Below are 27473 nucleotides of genomic sequence, written 5' to 3' on the forward strand. Positions count from 1 at the left end.
AAATTCCAAATATCGATCATTAATTTTTTGAAATGATTATTATGAAAGATAGCTTTGATGAGTTCAGTTTTCTATATTCTAATGTTTATTTAGAGGTTCATCCATTGGTTTCATCAAGGTTTCATCAGTGGTTTCATCACATAGATCATATGTGATTGATCATCTTGTATGAGCCCGCGTTCTTCTTTTGGTATTGTGAATTGTGATGCTTTTATTTGCCACGTGCGTCGTACTGTATGTCAAATAATATTTTTTGTATATCGTCGCTACAGCTTTTTATATTTTAGAAATTGAAAGCGTTAAATAATGTCCTTTCGTGGTGGGGGGAGGTCTCGTGGTAGTAGAGGTCGTGTTGGAGGCAGAGGTAGAGGTCGTGGTGGCCGAATTCAAGACTTTGGACCTCCGGAACAAGTTGTTGGTAATATTAACTTAAGATTTGTGCTTATTTTTGCCGTAGTAAAATCAAATAAATACAGATGAGGCTAGCAAATAAAGTAAGAATTTCAAAATAAACCTTTTAAATTGTGAAATTATTGCATTAAAGTAATACAAGTAATAACAGTTTTGATGAAATATAAAATGAAGTAAAAAAGGACATTGGCTTCTTCTCTAATTTAGCAATTGGTGCTTTTCATGTGTGCAGTGCTGGTGAACTTCTGGTGAAGTTGTTATAGATTTGAAATATTTTGTTTTTGTTGTAGAATGTTTTCCTTTATTTGAAACACTAGTAGTCCTCAGTGAAGGTCAAACTGCACAGAGAAAGGCTACAAAATCAAGATTATTTTTTCGCACATCCTTAGCTGGCAATAAGGACTTTTTTATGTATGAATGAGTGAATTTTTCCTTCATAGAACTTGGTGAATTTTTCCATTCCTGCGAAGAAGATTTGGTGTGCAAGTGTTCAAATGAAAAAGTTCCATTCTTTAATGCCCCTGTGTTCCTTGACGATAAATCACAAATTGGTAAAGTGGATGATATCTTTGGACCTATTAACAGTTTTGTATCCTTGGCAATTATAAAGATTTTATGTTTTGTGTGTGGTAGAATGACATATTTATTCTTAGCTGTGGTAATAGCATGGATGAAAATTGGTTTTTGGATATTGAAATGATCAATTGATGAATTTCACGATGTTTGGTTGTGTAATGTTGATTTCAGATTATTGGCAATTTAGCATTGTTTATTCAGTCAGAGGTATATTGTCATAAGTATCAAGGACAGGGAAAAAACTTCTTTTGATGCATGGTTAAACTGATTTTCAGAACATTTGCAATATTAAAGTAAAACTGTTTGCATGCTATTGCCATTGAAATTCCATATTGTCGAAATTCTGTATACTTTACAACATGAGGGTTTTGTCCTTTTTACCTTCCTTTCAGTTAGGGCATTGTAGTCACCTACTTCTTGGATCAAAAATCCATGAAGATAAAACTTTCGACATATGAAATATCTTGCAAGTGTTCTTAAAATTGATTTAACTATCTAAAGAAGTTATTTTTCTAATCTGACCCCGATGTGGTTTGTTTAATGTTACTTAATGATCTCTGAAAAGCTGCTGAAAAAGTAATGACAGCTACAAAAACGATGAAAATTGCTTGTGTATTTGTTTAATGCTGGTTTGCTTTTCAAATTGCCATTTCATGCTCTCAGACAATCTTCTTTTGTTTGATGCAAACAGACGCAAATTTTAATAACTTGTAATTTATCGAAACGTATGTCAATGTGTGATAATCAGTTGATGATAATGTTACCGCTCAGAAGTAACTTAACACTGCAATCGCGTTCCATTTGCGTTCCTTTTGCAGAAGTAAGTTTACCGAAAACGCGTCCCGAACGCGTTCCAAAAAAATTAGGGAACACGTTCTGAACGCGTGCCCGACTGTTCAAATAAACTCGGTATGACATAGAGTCTATGTCATAGACAATTTCCGAAGATGAAGACTTGTATAGCGCGACTATAAATGATGATTATCGATCGATATCGGATGCGGCCAACAATGCGTTTTGATACGCGTTCCAGCTTTAGCCGAACACAATTGGAACGTAACTGGAACGCTTTTGGAACGAGTTCAGAACGCGCTCCGCTTATTGTAGAACTGGCAAAAAGTAAAAAGTAGCAATAAGTTTTTAAGAATGATCGATTGGGATTTGTAACTGTTTGAACAGCATTCTTAGAATGTACACTCTTGCAATCCCATTTGCTACAAAGTTTACCAGGCAAAAGAAGAACTTTAGCGATAAATATGTCAATGCACAAAGTCATTTTCATGAGCCATATGTTTGTACGTATCGACAAAATCAATGTCTACTTAATAAAATTTCTTGTGAGTGGTCTTGTTTTACCAGGCTGATCTTATTCTTCTAGTTTCATAAATTTATCCGATGCCATATCGTGATTTTTCCTTAATTCTTTCTGAAGTATTTTTCTGTCAAGCTTGGAGCTGGAATGAACGCTACCAGTTTTAATAAGAAGCAAAAAGTAAGCAAATCCCCTTAAGGAAATTTGTATTGTGTTCTTATTTCTGAAATCAAGCGGGTGAAATTTAGTACTGAAGACATTGCTCTACTATTTATGTTCTTGTAATGCTGCGTGCATGTTTTCAAGTTTAAATAAGACTGCTAACACGTAGCTATTCAAAGTTTGAATATTGTTTAATGCTTAAGTAAGTGGCACTGTGGCAGTTGATGTACGTCCAGTGAGGCCCTTTCAGAAATTTGCTGTTAGGCTACTAAGTAGTTTGTTCAACTATCGATATTCTTGGTAGGTTTATTTTAAAGTTTAGGTGGCTTTGTCATCTTGAAGTGATGTTATTATGTGAATCACATAACAGTTTAACCAGCCTGATTTGCAACTATTGGTCTTATTTTTTTAGTTTTTTATTGATCCTGCTAAACTTCTTCCTCTGTCAAGATTCTTGCCTAAACCACCCGGACAGAAAGGTTTGCTGAATGCGTACTTTTAAGAATAATACCTGCAAACGTTAATAAGTTTGCCCAATAAAAGAAAATGTTTGTGCACATAGGTCCTCGCGGTGGCGTTGGCTCCTTTGGTCGCGGAAGAGGTAAGCAAAGACTTAGTAGTGGTTACAAACTTAACCCTCTAGGCGCTGGACTTTTTCAAGAGTTTGTACACATTTCGTTTTGTGATTGTTGCCGCAATATGCTCTGATTAGCGTCTTATTCATGGTGTATGACAATTTATATAATAACCAGAAGAATTTTGAGAAATTTCATTGGTCGATAGCTTTGATCTATAAGAGGACAGACGCACAGAATTGACGTCACAGAAAATTTCTTGTTTTTAAATGACAAACGAAAATATTTACCTGAATTTATCCCTGAAAAGGGCAAATAAAGAAATTAAGAATGCTTTGAGTGGACGTATTTGAGCAAAAGAAAAGAAAAAACCCGGTTTTCAAACATTGTTTTTACTTCCTCTTCAATAACAAAATTTCAACAAAATTGATCAGCCATCGCTTAGTTTTTTTGTTAGCCAATCACATTTTATCACGTGATTAAGCTAGCCAATAGCATTTCTTTAATCTTATATGGCTCGTCGATTTAGTCTTTATTGCATATTTTATAAATATATTCAATATTTTACTATTTTTACATATGTTTTCACAGTAACCAATAGCATTTCCTCAATCCTATGTGGCGCGCCGATTTAGTCTTTATTACATATTTTATAAATATATTTAATATTTTACTATTTTTACATCTGTTTTCACAGTAACATAAATACATTCTAATGATTTTTATATCCATGCTTGCATTTCAAGTATATATGTCCTAGGGCCTGATTATATGGAGGCTAGCTGACCCGGATAGCGAGCTTGCCCGATGAATTCAAGGGCTCGAAAGGAGGCAAAACTTTAAGGTTAAAAATTATAACTGTTTGCGAAGCACCATACGTCACTCCTGTTGTAATTCTCAAATTAGGGCAAATTGGTTTTAATTTTTAATAATATACAATTCAGTTCTGATTGGTTAAGAGCAGTGCAATTTTTCCTAAATATCAGTGCAAAAATGCGAAACACCGGTGCAAAAAAGCGAAACACCAGTGCTGATTTCTCTTCAAAACTGCTCCTGATTGGTTAGTCAAACAAAGAAGTAGTATAAGAGGCAATCAAAATGAAACATTTCAAAGGCGGGAAAGTTACATTATTGTAAACAAAGCAATTACAATGGCTGGCGTAAGTTTTAAGTAGATTATCTTTGGCGAACGAGTGTGAACTTCATCGTTTTAAAGATGTTTCTGGATACAAATATGAACACTGCTAAAAGTAGATACCTTGTTCTAGCGGTGTGTGTGGTAGTTATGGTGCTGTGAAAAGTAATATCCGACGGAATTGAAGTATACAAGCTGGTCGATATTAAATAACTAGTTGGCTGAAATGTACGTACGCTGAAGTTAAAAATCAACAGAATTGACAAATCTTTTCACGTATATTATTAAGCCCTTAATAACCGAGCGCGAGGTCTTACGGAGAATTAACGGACTGAGGTCTTTTTGTACAGACCGAGCCCGTAGGGCGAGGTTTGTACAAAAAGACTGAGGTTTGATATTTCTCAGTAAAGACCGAGAAAGCGAGGCTATTAGACTTGAAACGAACTTGCTTTCTTTCTCGTTCTTGCTGTTTTTACGGGTTCGTTTGCACTTTTCTAGTTTTCGTCCATAAAAAATAAATCGTTTCAAATTGTATTGTCTGGATACTATAACTGTTTTCCAAGTGTTTTTCCTTCGAATCACATTCGTAACCGAGAAAGCGAGGTTATTAAAAGGATTATAATATGGCATTATATGACCTGAAACGAAGCTTGCTTTCTTTCTCGCATGTGCTCTTTTGTACGGGTTGGCTTTTACTTTTCTAGTTTTCGCCCATAAAAACAAATCGTTTCAAATTGTATCGTCTGGATAGTTAGACTGTTTTCCAAGTGTTTTTCCTTCGAATCACATTCGTAAATGGTTTTTTGTTTCGTTTATTTTGCGTTTTTTTCTGTTTGAATTACGAAGTTTGTTCACATTTGACAGTAAAAATACGCGTTTTTGGACCGTGGTCGATTACGGGAAAATAATGGACCGGCAAAAATGTTTCTCAGCCATTCAAAGCGCGCTATTTTGCCGGAAGTGACACTTGCCATAGAATAATAATATAAAATAGCATGGTTTCTCGTGCAATTTGGAAAACATGCACTCGTGAGTTTTTTAAAGACTTCGAACGAGTGCAATTTGAAGTCTTTGAGAAACTCACGAGTGCATGTTTTCCAAATTGCACGAGAAACCATCCTATTACATATACCAAATGTTTTGAGACGTTGTTAAATCAGAATATTGTGAAATTGCAAAACATTTAAAATTAAAACAACCAATTTGCCCTAATTTGAGAATTACAACCTGAATGACGTTTGGTACTTTGCAAACAGTTGTAATTTTTAACCTTGAAGTTTTGGCTTCTTTTAATCCCTTGAAATCATCGGGCTAGCTCGCTATCCGGGTCATCTCTCCATCTCTCCTCCTTATAATCAGGCCCTTAATTATAAGTTCAAATATGTCCTAATTATATGTTCTAACATGTCCTAATTATAAATTTAAATATGTTCTAATTATAAATTCAAATATGTTCTAATTATAAATTCAAATATGTCCTAATTAGAAATTCAAATATGTCCTAATAACAAATTCAAACATGTCCTAACTACAAATTTAACTATTTCAAAATATCAAATAATGTCGTAGAAGGAATAATCAATAGTCCGCCGATTTCTGTATCACGGAAGCATTTGAAACGAAGTTAAAATGTCGAGGGAAGATCTATCGAGTGCATGTCGCATTGCTGCTGAAGCATTGCAAGTTTTGAGTAATGTTAGTCCAAGTGGTATCCTAAATCGCTGACTTAGAGGAGGAATAGGCAAACCGTTTCCTAACTGTAAACTACAACAGGTCAAGAAAACGAAGCTCAACGTCATCGTCCATTTCCATTTGAAACAAAAATGGAATTAAATTACAACAACAAAATTTTGTTATTTACGAATTTCCATTCTACAGATCATGGTCTGCATTGACATTATAACAAGAAATTAGTAAAGTGCTACCAATTGGAAGAGAATATGAATTCATGAATGTACAATGAATTTAATACCAACAATGAACATTTAAAATTTCTAAACACTCCCTTGTCAAGTCCTCATTTTGAGGATCCTGAGACAATCTCTTGAATTTATTTCAATTCACCGCTCTTTGAATTTAGGCCACAGGGCTCTACAATATTTTTTCATGGAGGATTCCCATTATTTGGTAGAAATTGAAATGTATGTTATTTAGTAAAATTGAAACTAATGAAAACACAAAATTTTGACATGTCAAGTGGCTCAGCCATGAAAACAACTTTATGGCCTCTCAACTCAAATATTTTATAGCCGTCATTTAAACTTTAAAACTCCCTTATATTCTCTGGCAAATGGGAAATCATTCTTTTCTTTTGAAATACTGTGATTCAAATTTATGCTCTCCCTTTTGAAATTTTAGGGTTCCTTAGATTAGGTAGCATAAATAGAGCTGGCATTTTGAACGCTACTAATTTAGAGATCAACATGATAATCCTAACTTTGTACACATTTCTGAAATTTTGGCTTCATCATTGGCTCATTGCTCCAAACTGGTCTTATATGAGGGTGGGGCTCGTCTCCTTTGAATCCTTAAACCTCTTGCCCTCAGTGTGATACGGTTAGCGTGAAAAGCATTCAGAGACTGGCGCGACCGACCAGTCCAAGGACTACCTAGATCACAGGCCGACACCATTAAAGGACTGGGGGATGGTTGTGACTCTAATGTTTTTGTGAGTCACATCACTCCGAAACAACGTGCTGCAGTGGCAAGACTAGTGAGAAGGAAATGTTCACTTAGTTGTCAATTAAATGGTTTAAATGTGGAGGTACTGTGGGACACTGGAGCTCAAGTTTCTATCATTACCGACCATCTTCTAAAAAAACAGCTTTCTGACTTGGAGATACGACACATCAATGAGCTACTGGAAGTGGGGGCTGACCTGAAACTGACTGCTGCCAATGGGACATCCATTCTCTATGAAGGTTCGGTTGAGGCAAGGTTCCGACTACATGGCCCAGAAGAAAAAGAGGTTACCGTCCCTTTCCTAGTCACTCGAGAGCAACTTGAACAGCCGACCATTGGGTATAACGTCATCGAACTTAATACGAAAGACAGTGATAATCTAGCAAACAATCTGGCGATAGTGCATAGCGTCTCCAGAAGTTTTACAAATGTGTCAGAGGAAAACGCAAGGCAACTGATAAGTCTAATACAGACTAACAATCATGAATCTCTGTGAAGTGTAACAACCAAGCGTGACATTGTCATACTTAAAGGTAAATCCGTTGGGGTGCCGTGTTGAGTAAACAAAGAAAGTGTGACGAGGACCATGCCAGTCCTTTTTGAACCCTACGAACGAAGAGAATGGCTGCAGGGATTGACCGTTCAAGAAACATTGACGACTATAAAAAAGGGAAAATCTACTACCTTAGAGGTTCATATGCCTAACAACGCAAAGCACGACATAACGTTACCCAAAAAACGGTGTTAGGACGCCTCCAGTTGGTTCGCTCAGTGACTGCAATCGATGTAAAGTTGCGAGAATCAGAAGAGGGTGAAAAGCCAGATTAGACAACGAAACCAACGATAGCTGATCAGCTAAAAACATCAACTGGAGAAAACAACAAGAATGAGAAATGGAAGCAACGTGAAGTACCTGAGGTTGACATGCGGGGACTAGCCATAGAGCAACAATGTACAGCTCGGAAAATGTTGCATGAGGAAAGAGAGGCTTTCGGTACAAGTGAAGATGATATCGGGTGTATCCCGGACCTGAAGATGGAGATCAACCTGGTGGACAAGAGACCAGTGCAGAAAAACTACACGGCTATCCCACGTCCCTTGTACCCAGAAGTCGAGCATTACTTAGAAGATCTACTAAACAAGAACTTCATCCGAAAATCGAGGTCACCTTACTCAAGCAGTGTTGTTTGTGTGAGAAAAAAAGATGGGAGGATGAGATTGTGTGTGGACTATCGTGAATTAAATAAAAAAAGCAATTCCGGATCGTCATCCGATCCCTAGGATCCAAGAGACACTGGACAATCTTGGGGGGAATGCATGGTTTAGTACGTTAGACCAAGGAAGGCTTATCACCATGGGTATATTAGCCCTGACTGTCAACCACTAAGTGCTTTTATAACCCCGTGAGGATTAAACGAGTGGATACGCATACCCTTCGGATTAACAAACGTCCCGGCCAGTTTCCATGTTTCATGGAGGGTTGTCTCGGAGATCTTCGTGGCCAAGTGTGCATCCCTTATTTGGACGACATTATTGTCTTCTCCAAATCCTTCGAAAACCATTTAGAGCATGTCCAACAAGTCCTTCGGCGGTTGCGAAATCATGGGTTGAACTTAAACCAGGTAAATGCAAATTGCTCCAAAATGAAGTCTCGTTTCTGGATGGAGTAGTATCGAAGGACGGATATTATGTCGACCCAAAGGTAGCCGAGGCTGTAACGAAATTGAAGAACAGTGTCCCAAAGATGGTAGGAGAAGTTCGGAGAATCATAGGTTTCCTTGGAGTTTATAGGCGCCATATTGAGGACTTTTCCCGGAATGCGAAGCCAATATACCAACTGCTCGATGGAAAAATTCGGAAGACGAAATCATCAATGATTAATGGTCAACTTCCTTCGAAATATCCGGTACAATGGACTACAGAGCATAAACTGCGATGGACATACTGATTGAATGCATCACATCACCACCTATTCTAGCTTACCCGGAGTAAAACGCCCAGTTTATTGTTCATACCGACGCTTCACAGGAGGGTCTCGGACCTGTTCTTTACCAAAACTAAGAGGGGACGTTGCGAGTCATTGCGTATGCTTCACGTATGTTGAGCGTAGTTGAGCAGAACTACCGCCTTCATGCAGGCAAGCTGGAGTTCATGGCCCTGAAATGGTCGATTACCGAACAATTCCGCGACTATCTTTATTTCGCTCCTTCCTTTATGGTGTATACCGACAACAACCCATTGAAGTACGTTCTTTCGTCGGCGAAGCTCAATGCAACCGGATTGCGGTGGATATTGGAACTGTCAGCTTTTAAGTTCCAGATTAATTATAGACCAGGAAAAGCCAACATCGATGCCGATTGCTTATCCCCAATCCCAGGTGATTTCCAGAAATACATGAATTCTTGTACCCAGACGATCTCAAACCAGGAGTTTTCGGCCACCGCTTCTCACGTCTCCTCTGCAAATAATGGCGATGCGATCTGGATATTGTCAATAACGAGCCAGCCGGATATTCTGGAAACAGACAAATACCATTTGCCTAATCGAGAAAATACCAATCAGATAAAAGCAGTTGACATTGCCGCTGCCCAACGTGCGGATGGAGTGATAAGTAGGGTTTATTCTTCGCAAATGGAAAGAAGAAACCAGCCCTGAACGAGTGGAAATACGAGCAACCAGCGCTGAGGAAATATCTTTGAGAGTGGAATAAGTTACACGTGGACCACAATACTCGCATCTTATACCGTGACTAGCAGATTATACTTCCGTTTAAGTTTCGACGACTGGTCTACAGGGAACTCCACGAGGACATGGGACATCTTGGTACTGAACGCGTGTTCGCTTTAGCCCGCGAACATTTCTTCTGGCCATATATGAGGTCAGATATTGATCACTTTGTCAACCACGTTTGTCGCTGCCTGATTCAGAGGAAACCAAGATTTACGACTAGGGAACCACAACAGTCCATTACCCTGCTTACAACTGCTCCCTTCGAACTGGTATCGATAGACTTCGTACACCTAGAACGTAGCTCTGGAGGTTTCGAGTACATCCTTGTCATAGTTGACCACTTCACTAGGTGCATACAAGCATACCCAACGCGAAATAAGACTGCAAACACAAGTGCATTAAAGATCTAAAACGATTTTATTCCCCGTTTTGGTTATCCATCCCGTATTTATCACGATCAGGGCGGAGAGTTCGAAAACAAGCTATTCAGAAAGCTAGAAGAACTTTCAGGCATCACACACTCACGAACCACGCCCTACCATCCGCAAGGGAATGGACATCCTGAGGCTTTGTATCGAATGTCTGGAACAACCCCGCGCCGAGCCTTAGGCCAAACCCCACTGTCGGAATGATGCAGGTACATAGATATCTACCACCACCTCATCTGGTATCGTATGGGTTATCATTTAATCCCCCGCCAATTGGTTACTTTCCAATATACAACAATCAACCCATGTTTTCCTTTTAGTCTGTGGAACTGAACTTTGAAAAAAAACCTTTTAACTTCTATTCACGAAACAAGTATACGCAGCGTATACCAACGTATAGTATCTTACCTAGATACGAATCTAGTAGAGTATGTGTACATATTAAAAGAAAATGGGGTTGTGTCTGATCAACCAACCCAGGTGTCGTTATGAAAATGACACTAAAAGTCTTGATGTAAAAGGTTATGTTATAGAACAGTTCGCGAGATTCGTACATGTCATAGATGGCATTCTTGAAGGGGAGAGTGGTACGGTTAGCGTGAAAAGCGTTCACAGAGACTGCTGCAACTGACCAGCAGTGGTAACAGCGGGCTCAGAAACGCACGCTGGCGATTGTTTTTCGGAATGAGAAAACACTGTAATCGATTAATGTTGTAAAAGGTTTTAACCTATAAAAATAAAGTAATAGAAGTGAACGCTCGGGTCGAGTGAATATTTTGTGACAAGTGCGCTCAACAGTCTTCTCTGACCAACATTTGGGATTAAAATTTGGATCTCTTCAACTCCTCTTAAAAGTTGCCCATCTATTGAAAAATCAGATTATGCTGTTGATTTTTTAGTGGTAAAGCTTATGTCAGTGCAACCTAAACGCCATTTTTCCAACGCCACGGTTATCGGCTGGTAGAAAAGCAAAACATATAATCTTCTCCAATACTTCTCCAAGAAGATGTAATACATTGTGGTCGTATGGATATATATACAAGGCGTATCAAAGAAGTTGATTCTTGAAAAAAGCTCTCTAAAACAAGACGCACGCAGACTATGCAAAAACTTTTGGTTATTGCTGCCGAGCGTTAGCGAGGCAGCTCACTATTCTTGACAATCAATTCACTCGACCCAGTTCTATTCCGCGACCTATATATTGGTGAAATCTCGATTTGGCGTGTGTCTGTTAAGATTTTTCCAGGGCATGACGTCACAATTTAAAAGATATTTTTAGTATGGGGGAGTGAATAATAAAAATGTTAAGAGGCGCACGCATGTTTTTTTCTGTTGATACACATTTATAACGAACAGAAAGACAATTTGCGAAGAATACCTAATACTAGCAGTAGTATGTTTTTTTAACGGCTGTTGATTTGCGTCAAGGCGATTCACTCGGTTCGAAAAGAAATTTGCTTTCATGTTATTATCGGTTGTTTTAATGGCACGAATATTTCATTGACCGCATCACACACGATCGACAAAAGTACATTTTATAATAATAGCGATAGTATGGCTTTATGAACGGTTGCTGATTTGCATCAAGGCGGTTCACTTGGTTAGAAAAGCAATGTGCTTTCATGTTATCATCGGATCTTTTGACGGCAGGAATATTTTATTGACCGCATGGTGGACAAGAGTACATTTAATGTATTATTACAAGTAGACGATAAATAAATAAGAGCTCTCAATAGTGACTTTACAGTCCCAGAGCTAAGAAATGTTTCATGTAGTATAACTGTTTGAGCATCTCCAATGATTTTCGTTTTAAAATATGTACGTATGTGTAATGTGATGGCCAAGAAAAGTACCGAACTGAGGCTGCGTTTACACTATACCGGATTCGCTCATCACGACATCTTCATTTGCTTTAAAGGGGCAACTGTTCGGAGTAAAAGCTATTAAGCTGATAGATTTTTTCTATTTCATTGTGTTTCTGACGTTGAACAATTTCATTGCCTTTTAATACAAAGAATACTCAACCTGCGATGATAGCAGTCCGGTATAGTGCAAACGGGGCCTGAGAGTTGTAGTACAGCCTATTATGGAAGAGTATCTATCAATTTGATAACCACAACATGACCTTTGAATAGACTGACATGCAAATATCATAATTATACAACTATAAATATTTCGGCTTCATAGATACTTGACCGCAACGTCCACAAGAGTTTTAGAAGAATTATAAATTTCACCATGACATCTCAACTAATGAACTAAGAGGGAAGTTTTGCTTTGACGTGTTAAACTCATTCGTTCATCACTCTGTTGACTCTGTTCATTTACAAAAGAATATTTCGTTCGATTAGCACCCAATAGCAATTTGCAAATGGCATTTCTCGCCTACTCGGTGCGAGAGGCAGCTCGCAATGAAATTTTTTAAAATGTAAAATGTTTTACCAGTGAACTATCTACTCTTAAATGTCCTTCAAAACATGCCTTGCCCACAAAAATATCAATCAGAAAAACAATTTAATTAACCTAAGTCAAACTATGGACTGTAACACAAAATCTTTAAAACGAAATTTCCGAAATGCATATGACTAATTTGAAATGTAATGAAACTTGCTTTTAAAAGGCATAAACGCAAAAATCCAAGTTTTAGCCATCTCGCGTAGGCCAATGCTTTGAAATTTCCATAGCTTGTAGAGCACGGTCCATATTTTGTCGCTGGGTGATTAAATGGTTTTTTCTGATGAGTATTTTTCGTTCACAAAGCCTGTTTTGAAGGACTTTAAACAACGGTCATTTAACAGTTAAAAACTCTTGCAGTTCAAAAAAAATTTATGAACGTTAAAGTACTTATAATCACCAAACCTTCTAAATGGTTTTGTTTCTTCCGCTCTTGTCATGTTTTAGAGAACTTTTTCCAACTGTCTATTTTATACACCCGGAAAAACACGAAACAGCTAATGATCAACGTTAAGAAACTAACCTGACGGGAGAAAACAAATTTATAGCTACTTGAAAACTTGTATTGTATCGTCTTTCATAAACTCCTCGAAAAAATTTGACAAACCAGTGTCCTATGCTGACAAAATTTTACACCATCTAACCTGATTTTTTCTGGTCAAAGGAAAAGCGATCGGTCAAAAAAGATTATATGCGAGTCTCCTACTAATGATTATTCTTCGAAATTACATTTCAAATGACTATGGATAGTGATAAAATTACCCGAGATCGTCGTCCACGAGGTCTGTTCTCGTGATATATCTAATTGGCGTCTTTACGATGAAAGGTAGACTCACTCTAAGTAAACTTGATATTCTTGCCCACGAAAATAACAGTTCTCGCAAACACTCGATTTGATCGCGATGTATTATGATGGCTGGGCGCCCAGAACCTCTTGGCAATGATGAAGGAGCCAGGAAACCAAACTGATTTTGGTCATCTTGCGAAGCATTTATGTAGGTTATTATCTGTAGGGTAGTATTAATATCTGACAAATTATTCTCACTTTTTTTAGCAGTGCATCAATGGCACTTTTTTTGAAGTTTTTTAAAACGATGTCTTGAACGTTTGTTCCAGCATGAGCTGAAATGAAAGCAAATGTCGACGCGCTTCCTTCCAGAAGTAATTCAATATTCTTGATTTCTTCTGTTGAACAATAAGTGACTTCTAATTTCTGAACGTATATCAATAGTGCTTGAAGTGAACCCACAAAAACATTAAGTCCACGTTCATTTCGTTCTCTTGCAATGTTTCTTGGGATTCTCTTTGTAATTTATAAAGGAATGAAGGAACAGCGAAAATAAAAAAACATCGAGATATAAATTAGAATAAATCTACTTATTCAATTAGGACGTATTTCAATACAAATAGAACATATTTGAACTCATAATTAGGGCATGTTTGAATTTATAATTAGAAAATATATAATTAAGACATATATTATTTGAAATGTGAGCGTGGATATAAAAATCATTAGAATGTATTTATATTACTGTGCATACATATGTAAAATATTGAATATATTTATAAAATATGTAATAAAGACTAAATCGGCGCGCCGTAATCCTATAGATCACGTAATCGTGATATTCGCAAAATTACGACTTTTTAATGTTCCAAGTGTTGGGGAACAAAGAAAACAAACTGTTTCACCGTTTAATGTGGGATTTTTTTTATTATATTATATAAAATAACTCGCCCGGCGGCTCGTGGCTACTTTTTTAGTTGTTATTACAAATGACGTTATACCCGTGTATCTATAACTGTATAGACAACGGTTAAATGTTATCTATTTGTTAAGGAGACTTCATTTTCAATAGAAGTTGATTTTGTTTTTCATTTAATCAGATGTGACACCTTATGAGAAGTCTGCCGAAATGCATCGTGTCATTTAATTTCATAGATATCTTTGTTTTGTTGAGATATTATGACAAAAAGAGAAGTGCAGTTTGAGATTTTCGTATCGATCATAGTCTGATACGTAAGAACCTTTAAAATTCTAAAAAACTGATTATAATGAATTTAATATATTCAAGGAGAAACCAAAAATATTTATATTAACATAAGGAATAGTTGTAATAAATAGTTGTGCTTGAATGAATTTATCCATCCAAAAATTACTTTCGCGCCATCTGGGACTGGTAAGGATGTGATAGAGTGGTCTAGGTTGTTGATTTCTTCGTCGCGATATGTTTATGAATATTATAGTTTCGCGAAAGACTTTGAATGCAAATTGGATTTTCTTGTTAAAACTTTGATGTAATGACTTTGATTTAGGAGGTCGTGGTGGCGGTCGTGGTAGTCGTGGTGGTCGAGGACGCGGCCGTGGTAATAGAAGTAGTGGAGGAGGTCGAGGTGGTCGAGGGTTCCGTGGTCGTGGGAGAGGATCTCGATGTAAGTCATTATTGGTTTTAAATATTCATCTCTATTTTCAGTCTTGATAGGTTTGTAAGTCAAATTTAGTCAGTTATTTTGGTTTATTTATTCGATGGAAACCAACAATTAATTCCATTTAAGTGATTACAAGAAAGTTATATTTCGTCGTTTACAAATATACATGTATGATGTGTAAAACCGTATGAATAATGTCATCAATGTAAAAGTAGAGGAATATGATGATGTGCAAAAGACTTTTTTAATCGATCAAAAAGTTTGTATGTGTAAAATGACAATTTTTACGAGGTAAGCTGTAGAACCACAATCTTTGCATAGATTCTTCAGTATTTAAAAGCTTTATAGAGCTAGTAGCTAACAGTTACGTAATACCCGTATAAAGGAAAGAAACTGTTTCTTTATGATCGTTTTCAATTGCCATTATTTGAGTTAAGACATCATGGTCATTCCGTTGCAGAGTGCTGACTGGATCGGACCATTATTTTCTGGCAATTTTTCTTGGAAGAAAAGAAAATAGCCTAGAAAGAGGCCTGGAACATTATGTTTTAATAAATCTTGTCGTCATTCTACCTCATTACTGTGTTTATTTTAAATAGGCAACTTTGAATATTACCGTAAATGCTCGTTTTAGCGCCGCTGCTCTCGGTACGCACTGCACTTAGGAACGGGAAATTCATTAAGCGCCAGTCTTGCAAAGTTAACATGTTCGGCTAGCACTTTTCGACAGATTTAACTGCGTAATATTGATCAAAGTGACTTTGTATTCGTGAAGACTGTATCATGTAAACAGTTATTTGAATCTTTAGTTGAGATTTAGTCAATAAGCGCTGCGCTGCTAAAACGAGAATTTACGGTGTATTTTATAGTTGTTCCGAACATTTTAGGTGGTATAAAACAATCACTACAATTTAGTTAGTTAAGCGTCATAAAAAAGCAAAGGTAATTTTTACCAATGCACATATATCCATAGAGGTTATAAATAACAATCGCTGTGCATATATCATACAGATATCCAATAAATTAATCGTTGCCTAGCAACAGTGTTTTCTAATTTTCAACCAATTGACAACATGGCGTTTGCATTTCACATGGAAGCCTTGCGGAAACAAAGAGTTCTTGATCGGAAAAATCACGCATTGGATAAAATCTTACTCGAACAGGTAAAATGACAAGTTATCTTTAATTTAATGACAATGATTCTTTGTTATCCTAGCGAAATCATAAAAAAATCACGATTAAGCAATACATATTTCGTTAATATTTGCTTCACAAATTTCATTGTAAAATAATTTTAATGGACCTACCTCCAAATTTATTTGTCATTGGTTGATTTGGCATCGGTAAGTCCTAAGTTTGATAGACAATTTATAAACCTAGCATAATTTTTTCTCAAGTGGGTTTTTTGATTACACAAAATTCGAAGTATATTTGGATAGTAAAGCAAAATTTTGCCATAAGATACAAAAGTGTTATTTCGTACGAGAAAGGATAGCAGAGAACGGAGCTAGCGGATGGCGTTTTAAGGGCTGTAATCATAAAATAAGTAAATAACACATACGACAAACGAATCCAAATGCAAAATTTAGACAGCAAGGAAATTCACCTTGAGTGGTCATCACCTCTTATAAACTGTATTTTGACCAAATTTTCAAAAAAAAAATTATTAATTTTTTGGGAGCCTTAACTATTTAATTTTAAGACTTTGTCGTTTATATTTTGAAAAACATTATAAATTACGGCCAAAAAGCTTTCAAAGCTATGTTGTTTAAAAATTCACTCCATAGCAACGGCCTAGCAACGCATTTAGGTTGAGATTTCCTCAAAATTTGGTCGAAATATTGGTCAAAAAATTGTCATTTTTGTTTCTCCTTTTGGTGCATTGAATTCAGAGTCTTTTGACATAATTGTATTCTAATTGGTTCCTTTGGGGAGCCATGGCAATGAAAGTCTTTTGTCTGTCTCGAGATCGATGCGTTTGCATTTCTGGCGAAGTTATCTACAAATTTCTTAGTTTTTTGTAACATTTCAAGTGCTAAATTTGCTGCTTTTATTTCCCAACTATTGTTTTTGTTATTTTGTTGGGGGATTTGAAGTTAAATGATGGGAAATCCTCAAAAAAGAGGTAGAAAACGAGTGAGAAAAAATGGCAAAGAAATGCAAAAATGGCGAACCTTGTGACAAAGAGGTTGGATCTTCCGGTGCGAAAATTGGTAATCAGACAGCCGTCCATTCCAACATTAATTTTGAAATTTTGCTGTCCATTCCAACATTATAACAGAAGGTACTACATTTCTGGACTTATCAGTTTTATTTATAGTCTTAAATGAGATTCTGAAATGTCCGGACGGTGGGAAAGCAATGAACTCACATTCAGAAGCAGACTGCGGAAACTAAAAACCTCGAACAAAGGGAGAAACCTCTCGGATGGTAAAGGTTTGTCTGGAAAAGGTCGGCTAACTACGCAAAAGATGGACATTCTTCGAAACTATTATGGTTTGGCAATAAGGGGAAACCTTAATAGTGTTGAAGAAATGGCCAAAGCTGCTAGGGCATCTCTTTTCCATGTTGCCTCCTCAGAGAAGAACCCTCAGCATCACCTGTGTCCAAAAGGAAAAGATAGTTGGTGTGGCTACCTAAGAGATCACACCACCTACCAACACAAGACTGGTATTCCTGGGCCCATAGTAGAACTGATTGAGCCAATATTCAATGATCTAACTGACCCAGATTTGTTGAAGAAATGTATACATGGATTGACACAGAATCCAAACGAGTGTTTGAATGGACTCATTCTCGTTCTAAAGATAATTATTATTGTGACAATTTTGTTATCAGATGAACAAGTGAAAGCAAACTACCTAATGCTAGTAAAGGTTTTGCAAACAATGCGCACTGATCAGAAACGTATCCCATAAGACCAATTGTGAATTTTTTGAAAATGTGAGAAGAAATAAATGTATGCAATAAATCCAATATTAAATAGCCATACAAATAGTTGGTTTCTGTTAACAAGCACATAGCTCTATTATAACGATTGCATATAATCACGTGCACACCCAGTCTGAACAACCTGACGACGCCACTTAGATACAGAGATTACGTCACGCCTAGATTCGTGTGCACAATCTTGGAAAAGTTAGCAGTAATTGAATACACGACATAGACTACGTGAATTCATGATACTGTAAATGTACAACGACATTTAGCACGACATGATTTGCAGTTTCAACATGTTTGACCGTTGCTTTCTATTGTACGTAAATTTGTATTTGTCAACTTTTCCGGCAATAGAGGACTGATAGTTATAGACTACGAAACAAATTATTATTAATAATTTTGCTAATAGAGACGACTTGCAATTTGAGAAAGGACATAAAGGATACAAAATCTTTCTCCATGCCTAGGCCATTAACTTTGGCTGATCTAAGAATCTTTCCTAAATTAAGTCCTCATACAACGTTCCACTTTAATGATTGTTTAATGAGGTTTTTTCCTCTAATTTGAAGAATGAAATGACAAGGCGTAATGAAGAAAAACTCCGAATACAATGTCAACGCAAACTTGAAAATGAAAAGGACAACGCGCAAGCGCGTGAGTTTTATTTAAAGGACATGGGTCAAATGGGAACATTACAAGAAAATGTCGTTTCAAAAAGCTATGCTCATTTGATTCCAGAAAAACAACGCGCAATTAACCAGAACGATTTACGTCATCAGGCGCGTGTACTTCGCAACAGTTGTTTGTACATGGGGCCGGTGAACGAGTACTTTTGGGCTTAGTCATGGACACCATGGTATTCTTTGAAGTGTAAAAGATGTTTCAATACGTAAACAATTCCCTTTTTAAATCCTTGTGTACTCGAGTAAATTTGTCTGTCACGTAAAATTACAAAATAAATGAGATATAGAAAACTAACGTGTTCCTTGTAGCGTGAAAATAATAGACAAGTAGAAGCAGAAACTAAATGAATAACTTATAGCCGATATCCAGAATGATCACGCAATACAACAGGGGACTCTGTGCGAAACGTCAGAAATGGCGTCAAACACACACGCATCACACACTCATGTAGTGAGCTACAACACCAAGCAATCTTCGGGTAACCTTAAAACGTATTTTCATTGTATAATATTATCCAGGAGCTCGATGGTTTTTAAGCGGCTAAACTTTTCAGCCCAGCAAAAAAATCCTGAGTGGTCTACAAGGCCAGACGTCAAAATGATGGCAGTTGCTGGTGTAGAACGTATCATTTCGTATTATAGCAGCGTCAATCCTCCAGCATCTTTTTCCTTTGCGTATCGGCTAGTTCTGACCAACGTCTTCTATTGTCTAAACAGCCGTCAAGCAGCTTTTGTAACTCGGGACAAAGTTGTGCAAAAGCCTATATGATGATAAAATCGTATTTCTCAACTCATTCGACATAATATGAGTAGTTTCAGGGTTTGGCTACGTTTTCCAGTGTTTTAGTGTTTTTCCAGTGCAGAATTTAGTTGTGGAGTGAAATTTTCTGCCTTTGTACGCGAAGAGTCATTTTACATCAACATACAACTTACTGCAAACATTTTGAGATACTTCATTTAAGAAATAAAAGTTGTTTACTGTGTTTGCACGGGCTTATGCAAAGCGAGGAGACCTTTGGGAGAACTCGAGAGCAGATCAGTGCAAGCCCCGAGACCGAAGATCGAGGGTTGCACATGCTCGAGAGTTTTTACAAACAACTCCGAGGTTTGCATAAGCCAGTGCAAACACGAAAAACATTTTTTTTCTTTAATAAAATAGCAATAATGCGAAAAAGACAAACATTTCAATTTTTCCTCCAAAATGTGTTCATGATCGATTAGCAAATTCTCTTTGACTGATTGATTGTTTTGATTGATTTGATTGGTTGAGCTCAGATGTGTTTTGCACAGGCTAATGCAAACACGGCTCTAGACCAATCGCCGCAAGCGTTTTATTGTCTTTATTTTATAATGGTTTATATCGCATAGCTATGTCATGAACCCTTAGCAACAAATTTTCGTTTCAACCTGTATTAAATTACGTATTTTTTTGAAAATTTTTATTTATTGCATTCATGACCTGAAGTGTCTGTTACACATTTTGTACACATAAAACAATTTGTGTACGAAAAATTTCTGATAACTATTCAAAATCTTTTATGAATGACAAGATTGTAATTATATTTAAGTTCAGTCACTGTTTTAATGGGGAGGAGGGGGGTGCCATACGGGTAATATCTAAAATAGGACAAATTAAACTTGTGTTAGGCTGGTGGCTAGCATATGCGTATCTCAAAATTGTATAAAAACAGTGGCGTAGCCATCTCGGAAGTTCGGTCACGTTATGTACATATTTCCGCGTTCAAAAATAAATTTCTAAAGACAATTTATGCTAGTGATCTGAAATTTACATATCATGAGCAACATAGTGGGTTTGCTACGATACTGCTTTAAAATAGTTCCAAAGGTTAGGGATATATCAGCTCTGAAATGTTTTTTGATATTTGTAAAGATTAAAGCATCACGATAACAGATGAACATTTTTTATGGCTATTAGTACCTTGTAAACAGGCAAACATATGCCATCAATAAAGCCAACCTGCATCTCTGGCAATTGATCTTTTTTGCATCTATCCATCATATCCTGGTAAGATTTACAAATTAAAAATTAATTAAGCGGACATTCCTTTAGAGGTATTGTTGACTGTGATATTATTTTGCTTCCATATTCATTATTGAAAAAATAAAAAATGCTTACTCACTTCATTGCTTTCATTTATAATGGTTATTAAAAAATTATTAAATATAACAAAAAATCATAACACAAAGAGAACACATTTTCAAATAATGTGTACATTTGGAGGCTATACTTCTTGCTAATCATTTAAGAACATTGGGTGATATTGCACTTTGACAACACAATCACAGCAATATTTCTAACATAATGGGCCCTAGAATGCATTGAAAAAACCGCAAAAATTTATGGAGATTGGCAACCGGCATGAACCTCATAGTGTTGGCAAAAAGTTACCGTGCCCGTGACATCGCAAAATCAAAAAACAAATTTGAATCTTGAAACGATGTAAAGCACGATGCAAGATTCCTTGGTGGCGTATTGAGCCACATTTTGCAGTGTATGTAGTTCCTGCGGCTATATTTATTCGCAAGCAATATTTTACTTCAACACTATCCACACAAACACATTTGAGTACAAATTTGTAATAAAATGCTTTCAAACGGAAGCAATCTTTAGGTAAGTTGAAAGTATTAAGAAACGTAAACGTAATGACAAAATATCCAAAAATTTCTTAAAAACATTTTATATTGACTAACTTACAGCAGGCCGTTCCTTCAACTCTTCTTTTTCTAAGTCACCTTGCAGGAAAAATTCTTCAGAAACTAACTTTGCAACCTAAAATAAATGAACCACATCTCAACCCCAAGATATTTATGATAAATGCACAAGTCGTCACTTTTTTGGCTAATTCATAATTTTTCAATTTTGGGATTGATGAATCGTATAGACTGAAACATATTTGTCTCAGAACTCCAACTGTTCTGTTGGCTTTGTGTTGCATTTCATAAATAACGTATCAAATTGACCTTAAATTGCACGACAAGACAAAGGTGTGTTTAATAAAGTTGCAATTTGCGTGTCTTGTAGTTTTCTTTTACTTAAAATGATGAAGAATTAGGAAATAAAACGCGTGCGCTGATTGGTCTAGAGTTGAGTTTGCATTAGCAAGCGCAAAACGCATCTGAGCTCAACCAATCAAATCAATCTAAACAAACAATCAGTTAAAGAGAATTTGCAAATCGTCATGAATATATTTTAGAGGAAAAAATAAAAGTTCGTCTTTTTTCGCATTATTGTTATTTTATAAAAGAAATAAAAGATGTTTTTCGTGTTTGCACTGGCTTATGCAAACCTCGGAGACGTTTGTGAGAACTCTCGAGCATGTGCAACCATCGACTTTCGGTCTCGAGCTTGCACTGATCTGCTCTCGAGTTCTCCCAATAGTCTCCTCGATTTGCACAAGCCCGTGCAATCGCAGTAAACATCTTTTATTTCTTAAGTATGAATTCATACTTCCCTAATTATTGGCTTCAAGTTTCCTAATTACGTCACTTTAGCAGGAAATATCTAGTTTCTTATGTTACGAAACCATTTGGGTAAAATAGGGGTAAAATTTAGTTAGAGACTGGTAGATTGTCTTCAACAATGCTGTGCAGATTCCAAGAAAGTGCGATTGACGTCATAAAAACGTGATAGTGTTTTTTATTAAGCACTTTTCCTTGTTCTGGTAAATTTTTAAATTTTTCTCCAGAGGCAAAGAAATTACGTTGTTGCAGAGATAAATGATTATCGAAAGGAGGTTAATTTTGGCATCGTTTGCATCCGTAGAAGATGTACATCGTTCATGTTTGTAGAGTGTAAGTGACATTTGACTATAAAGACGACCACCGCTAAGGTTGTCGAAACGTCTGTCAACATGAACACCAAGAGTCCTTCTTAGGACTCTACTAACCTGGACGATTTACATCTACAAATATATAATGATACTCCCGGGTTCAAACCATTCACAGTATATATTATTGACGATAATAAAGATCATGCAGATGTACCAAGTCAAATCTCTCACCCTTCTCTGGACTGCCCAAGGTTTAGTAATCGCCGATACATCGCACGCAGTCATCATCATAGCACTAAATGTATGTAAAAAATCCTTTTTATAAAATACCGATCAGATTCTCACTCATCGTACACATTTAATTCTTCTTCATACACTTTATGCATGTTACCGCAAGATATATGGACGCATTTCCCATTATCAACTTCAAGTTTTAGGAAGTAAATGTGAAACGTGAAGGATTTCCTATACAGGAAGCGTAAGCTTATGCTTACTTACTTTAAATGCTTTAATTAATTCTTACTTGAATTAATATTCTGTTACTCTTGCACATATCATGCAGACTTTAAATTTTCATAAAAATGACGATGTATTTTGACAGCTTAGTGTGTATACCTTAATAATTGCTTATTTTCTTTTTCATGCCAATCTGCTCTATGATGGCCAGTCAGCTCAAAAAAACGATTTCTATTTCTGTAAAAAACCAAAGCTGAAATTAGTTGAATCTGTCACAATCTACGATGTATAATTACAAATGCCAGTAATGGTGATGCAATCGTTAAGAGGTCGATCAAAATAACAAGACACAGAGCAACAAGCAGTACTTGTTATTTTTGTAAGAGCTCTTTTGCATGAAGAATATTTCATAAATACAATTGTGTGCATCAGCATACTAGCAATCGACAATGTGTTGGAAATCCAGCACTTTCTGAAAATACAAGCTATTTTTTGGAGACCCATTAAAAAAAGTTCATGTTTAATAAAAAGCTGTAACACTGAAGGTACTCGTACAAGAAAACCCCCCACAAAATCAAATGAAGCACGGCCAACTAAGACACATGGTCAATTTTCTTATGGCACAAGTGAACCTTCAATAAAAACTTTCACATAGCTAACAGAAAATCATTTGCTGAACTACAATAAACAAAAATATACCCTTGCAATCTTATTCGTCTAAAATTTGTAAGTAAATTGCCAATGAAGCAATAGACATAGCAGAAATAAAAAGATATGGTAGTGTAAACAGAAAAGCACATCCATACAGATGGCTTAATTTTGCAAAGATGACAAAGAAATACGCAACGCAGATCTTTTACGTAACACTGTAGCCAGCAATGACATCTGCTCGCATGTCAGCGCGAGAGGCTTACACTAAAGTGCTCAGATGAATATGTTTCTCCATTTGATTTAACAGTTTTTCTATCCTTTCCCAAAGAAATTAAAGGGTGCAATAAGTGAAGCAGGTTCCGCTTAATGTTTTCGGAAGAAATGAAATTTAAAGAAAGCTTAAACGTTTTCAATGGAGAGAATATTGTAATTCTTCCGCTATGGGAACCATAAGAATAATACATGATCTTAGCTTTTGCGTACAAGAAGACTCTAAACTGATCGTAATAAAAACAAATGTTTGCACAATTCTTCAGCAAAGAGAAAACAACGATAACCATTGCTGTAGAATTATGCTTCATCAAAAGCAGTTTTACGTTAAAAAAAAGGAAAGCGACGTCTATATTTATGGCAATTGCCCCATGGTGGCAAACATTCAGTCCATTATTCAAATCATTAACCTTTCAAACTAGCAAGTTCCAAACCAAAATCGAACATTTTCTTTTTCGCATATGTTGTCTCGTGCAATAGGTAAGTTGCCATTTGCCAATCTTTGCAGGGTTTCAAGATGCATTCTGGTATCGCTAGGGGGCAAACAATCCGTCACAAAATAATGTAAAGTAGAGTATAAAGCGACAAAAAGCGAAATTTTACTAAAATGTCAAGTTTTTTTATAAAAATTGGCATTTCGACGTATGCCTATAAATGCGAACATTGCACTGTACCCGGTTGCTTAAATGATTGTAGATACAATGAAAAACAATACATCAAGTCTTTTATTGCAGACCTGGATTTCACTCTTCATTGAACACACGGCATGCAAGAAAGCAATATGTGCACGACACTTTACATGTGGTTTGAAGTTCAATCAATTCTTTGTAAGATTTACGATGATATTAAAATGCGACGATAAAGTTCCGTAGCTCAACTGACATAGTTTATTTCTCGCTAAACAGGTAAGCCTCAAATACTTCTGAGTGTTCTGCTCAGCATTCAGCAATCATTTTGTTATATTTCATGTGGAATAGGTTAAACCACTTTGTCTCGCGCAACATCAAAATCCAGAGCTCGGGATTTGCCCATGAACATTTACGTCTCGTCAGCAAGTTGAAATGAACCCATTTTATAAAAAAACGACATTTGAAGAAAATTTCGCTTTTATTCGCTATATATGAGATTTCACTCTACTCGACAATGCCTAGTTGATCTATGTATTCATCTTTAAGCCACGCAAGTTCAGTATAACGACAATTTACCCATTGAATGTAGCTCGTGTTTAACCAGCTAAAAATGTCAAATCGATGACGTAACGAGCTCTCAAAAGAGCGGCTCAAATTGATATCATATCAAAAAAAGATGTCGTGAAATTGTAGATAATGGATTTTTTTTAACATAAAAATTTTGGTCATGGATATATATGTACTACACTCTAAAAACATCCTGGTTAAAAAATCCTAGTTGAATGAATTTCAACCCCAAATATGTTAAGTTAACTCAGATTTTGGTTAAAACCGGGTTAATTTTTAGTTCAACACTGTAGTGCAGTTCACTGTACTACCAGGATCCAGGTTAAGAAAAAATCAAAATGGCGCCTCACTAATTTTCGGGACGAAATAGTCAAAATTTGTTTATAATTTGCGCCATTAATGCTTTTACAGAAACAAAAAAATAAAACAAACTTTTTCGGGTGTAGATATACATATGTAGAACATTTGAGAAGATGCCAATCGTTGGAAAACGCTATTTAAATGTGGTCATTAGTTTAAGGAGTGGGGAAAACAACTAGTATATTGCATGCAGCTCATGACAACCTCCGAGTGATAAAAACGAAGCACTAGCCTGGACAAACACCATTGATCTTAAATAATTAGTTGAGAATACGTACACTTCTTTTGATTGTGTTAATTAATTTAACCCCGATTCCTTGTTAAAATAACCAGTATTGCGTTGGTCCCATTTGGAATACTTTCCTGGTTAAAATTTAACCCCATCCTGGTTATTTTTAACCAGGATGTTTTTAGAGTGTAGAGAGTTGCGTTCAGTCGTTTTCTAAAATTTGCATATCTTAAAATCGAAATAAAAATCAGGTTTTATTTCATTGTTATGATGCAAATCTACTTGTACTTTATAAAAAAAATTAATAAAAGAAAAAAACGAAAGTAGAAAGTACGTATAATAGAAAACCCTATATTCTCGAACACTTCAATAGTTCCAGACATAAGTATGGAAACAACAAAGAAAATCCATTAACCTGATAGGATATCTTTTTCATGACAATAAAAAATTTGACGATGTACTAAAATTATCTAAATGAATATTTTTCATAAAAATTTATCATTGTTTGACCGAAATCATTTTAGTCTGTACCGATACTTTAGCAAAAAAGGTTGAGAAAAATGACTTCAGGCGGCGTTTTTCCTGAATAGAATAGCTAATGTCTAAAACAGCAAAAGCAGTGTTAGATTTAAAGATGTAGCACAATAACGCAATGAACATCTTATCATATAAAATACGTAGCGCAAATAGTTGTTTTACAGCCAAAACATTTCAAAACAAATTCATGATTGTAGCAGCGTAGTAGCGAGCTATAGTTGGATTGGAGACAGAGCCTCTACCCCTCTGTTTGAGAACAAGTGCTTTTATGAAAGATCATACAAAGCAAAATTGTTACTAAAAACACTCACTTAAAATATAACGCTAAATCAGTAGCCAATATACATTGCTCTAACATCGTAAACGCGTCCTCGTATTCCTCAGCAGTTAACCCACCAAAGATTTCATTGCCCTGTACAATAGAAAAAGAAGCACGATTAAAATAAATCAATACATATTAACAAATATATATTTGTAATATTCAAGAGATTAATTGTAATTCACAAATACCTGACTGTTTAAGATCATGATACAATGGTCGAAATGATGATGCTCCATGGTAGACGTACTGTAAAGGCGCGCTAATGGCGAGTCGATTCTAACAAAAACCAAAAACCAAAATACTACATAAAAATATCCCAAATGTAATAACTCACATTTAAGTAGTCATGCAATTTAAATGTATGGTGATGACGAAAATATTTCTCATGTTGCTCTACGGTATTCAAATTATGTATGACAATAGATTACTGCATAGTTGGTGAGTGCGTAGAGTGCGTACGATTTTTATTCAATCTTTCTCAACAAGTGCATAATAAAAATCGTACAAACGAACCAAGCATAAAGTAATCTTTTTATCAAATGAGTATTGAAGTTTAAATTATTGAGAAATTTTCGCAGAAGAGATAGCACAATTTTAAACGCCTCAAAACAATCACCTAATTTGCGTAAAAAATACAATGACACAAATAAATTGTTCATCGGGAATAACTAGTTTCCCCGTTTCTGTCTTAACATTCCTCTCTTACGAAGGAACTTCCTCTCTTACGAAAGAACTACGAAGGTTCGAAGGAACTACGAAGGTTCGAAGGAACTACGAAGGTTCGAAGGAACTACGAAGGTTCGAAGGAACTACGAAGGTTCGAAGGAACTACGAAGGTTCGAAGGAACTACGAAGGAACTTCCTCTCTTACGAAGGAACTACGAAGAAAGGCAATTCCTCTCTTACGAAGGAACTACGTAGGTTCGTTGTCCCGAACGACTCTAAACTGTAATTGGCTAAAAAATTAAAAAAATAAATTTCAGCCAATTGCAGTTGAAAGTCTTTTGAAAGTAATGTCGTATGCACCAATGTGAGGCATCCAGCATGAAGACAGAAAAATTTTTCACGCATATTTTTCGGGATTTTTGTGGTCTTTTTTATAAGCTAAGTATGGATTCATGTAGAAAAATTATCCGATTTTTT

General features: G+C 36.1%; 3 protein-coding genes across 5 annotated transcripts in view; 2 read left to right on the plus strand and 1 right to left on the minus strand.

Moving 5' to 3' along the window:
• Positions 1 to 131: 131 nt before the first annotated feature.
• LOC124445886 (H/ACA ribonucleoprotein complex subunit 1-like) lies at positions 132 to 15936 on the plus strand. Its single transcript, XM_046996668.1, has 8 exons — positions 132 to 190; positions 288 to 418; positions 852 to 1000; positions 2420 to 2479; positions 2874 to 2940; positions 3024 to 3062; positions 14782 to 14898; positions 15356 to 15936. Coding segments are annotated over exons 2-8 (546 nt in total). The 5' UTR covers positions 132 to 190; positions 288 to 306; the 3' UTR covers positions 15358 to 15936.
• A 26-nt stretch (positions 15937 to 15962) lies between these two features.
• On the plus strand, positions 15963 to 18809 carry LOC124445889. Of its 2 annotated transcripts, XM_046996672.1 has the most exons (3): positions 15963 to 16058; positions 18405 to 18489; positions 18574 to 18809. In XM_046996672.1, exons 1-3 carry the CDS (start codon positions 15969 to 15971, stop codon positions 18675 to 18677), a joined length of 279 nt encoding a protein of 92 aa, XP_046852628.1. In that variant the 5' UTR covers positions 15963 to 15968; the 3' UTR covers positions 18678 to 18809. The 2 variants fall into 2 exon arrangements, with proteins under 2 accessions (XP_046852628.1, XP_046852627.1); XM_046996671.1 differs by having other exon boundaries at positions 18405 to 18809.
• Positions 18733 to 27473, minus strand: part of LOC124445887 (dual 3',5'-cyclic-AMP and -GMP phosphodiesterase 11-like) — a 48533-nt gene continuing 39792 nt past the window's right edge. For both annotated transcript variants that reach the window (XM_046996670.1, XM_046996669.1), the window contains exons 15-21: positions 26519 to 26606; positions 26320 to 26420; positions 22925 to 23002; positions 22541 to 22604; positions 21235 to 21309; positions 20458 to 20541; positions 18733 to 19279 (exon numbers count right to left, since the gene is read on the minus strand). In XM_046996670.1, coding sequence (XP_046852626.1) covers positions 19166 to 19279; positions 20458 to 20541; positions 21235 to 21309; positions 22541 to 22604; positions 22925 to 23002; positions 26320 to 26420; positions 26519 to 26606 — 604 coding nt within the window. In that variant the 3' untranslated portion in view covers positions 18733 to 19165. The remainder of the gene's footprint in view (positions 19280 to 20457; positions 20542 to 21234; positions 21310 to 22540; positions 22605 to 22924; positions 23003 to 26319; positions 26421 to 26518; positions 26607 to 27473) is intronic.

Source organism: Xenia sp. Carnegie-2017, unplaced genomic scaffold (genome assembly GCF_021976095.1).
Source record: "Xenia sp. Carnegie-2017 unplaced genomic scaffold, XeniaSp_v1 HiC_scaffold_22, whole genome shotgun sequence".
NCBI lineage: Eukaryota > Metazoa > Cnidaria > Anthozoa > Malacalcyonacea > Xeniidae > Xenia > Xenia sp. Carnegie-2017.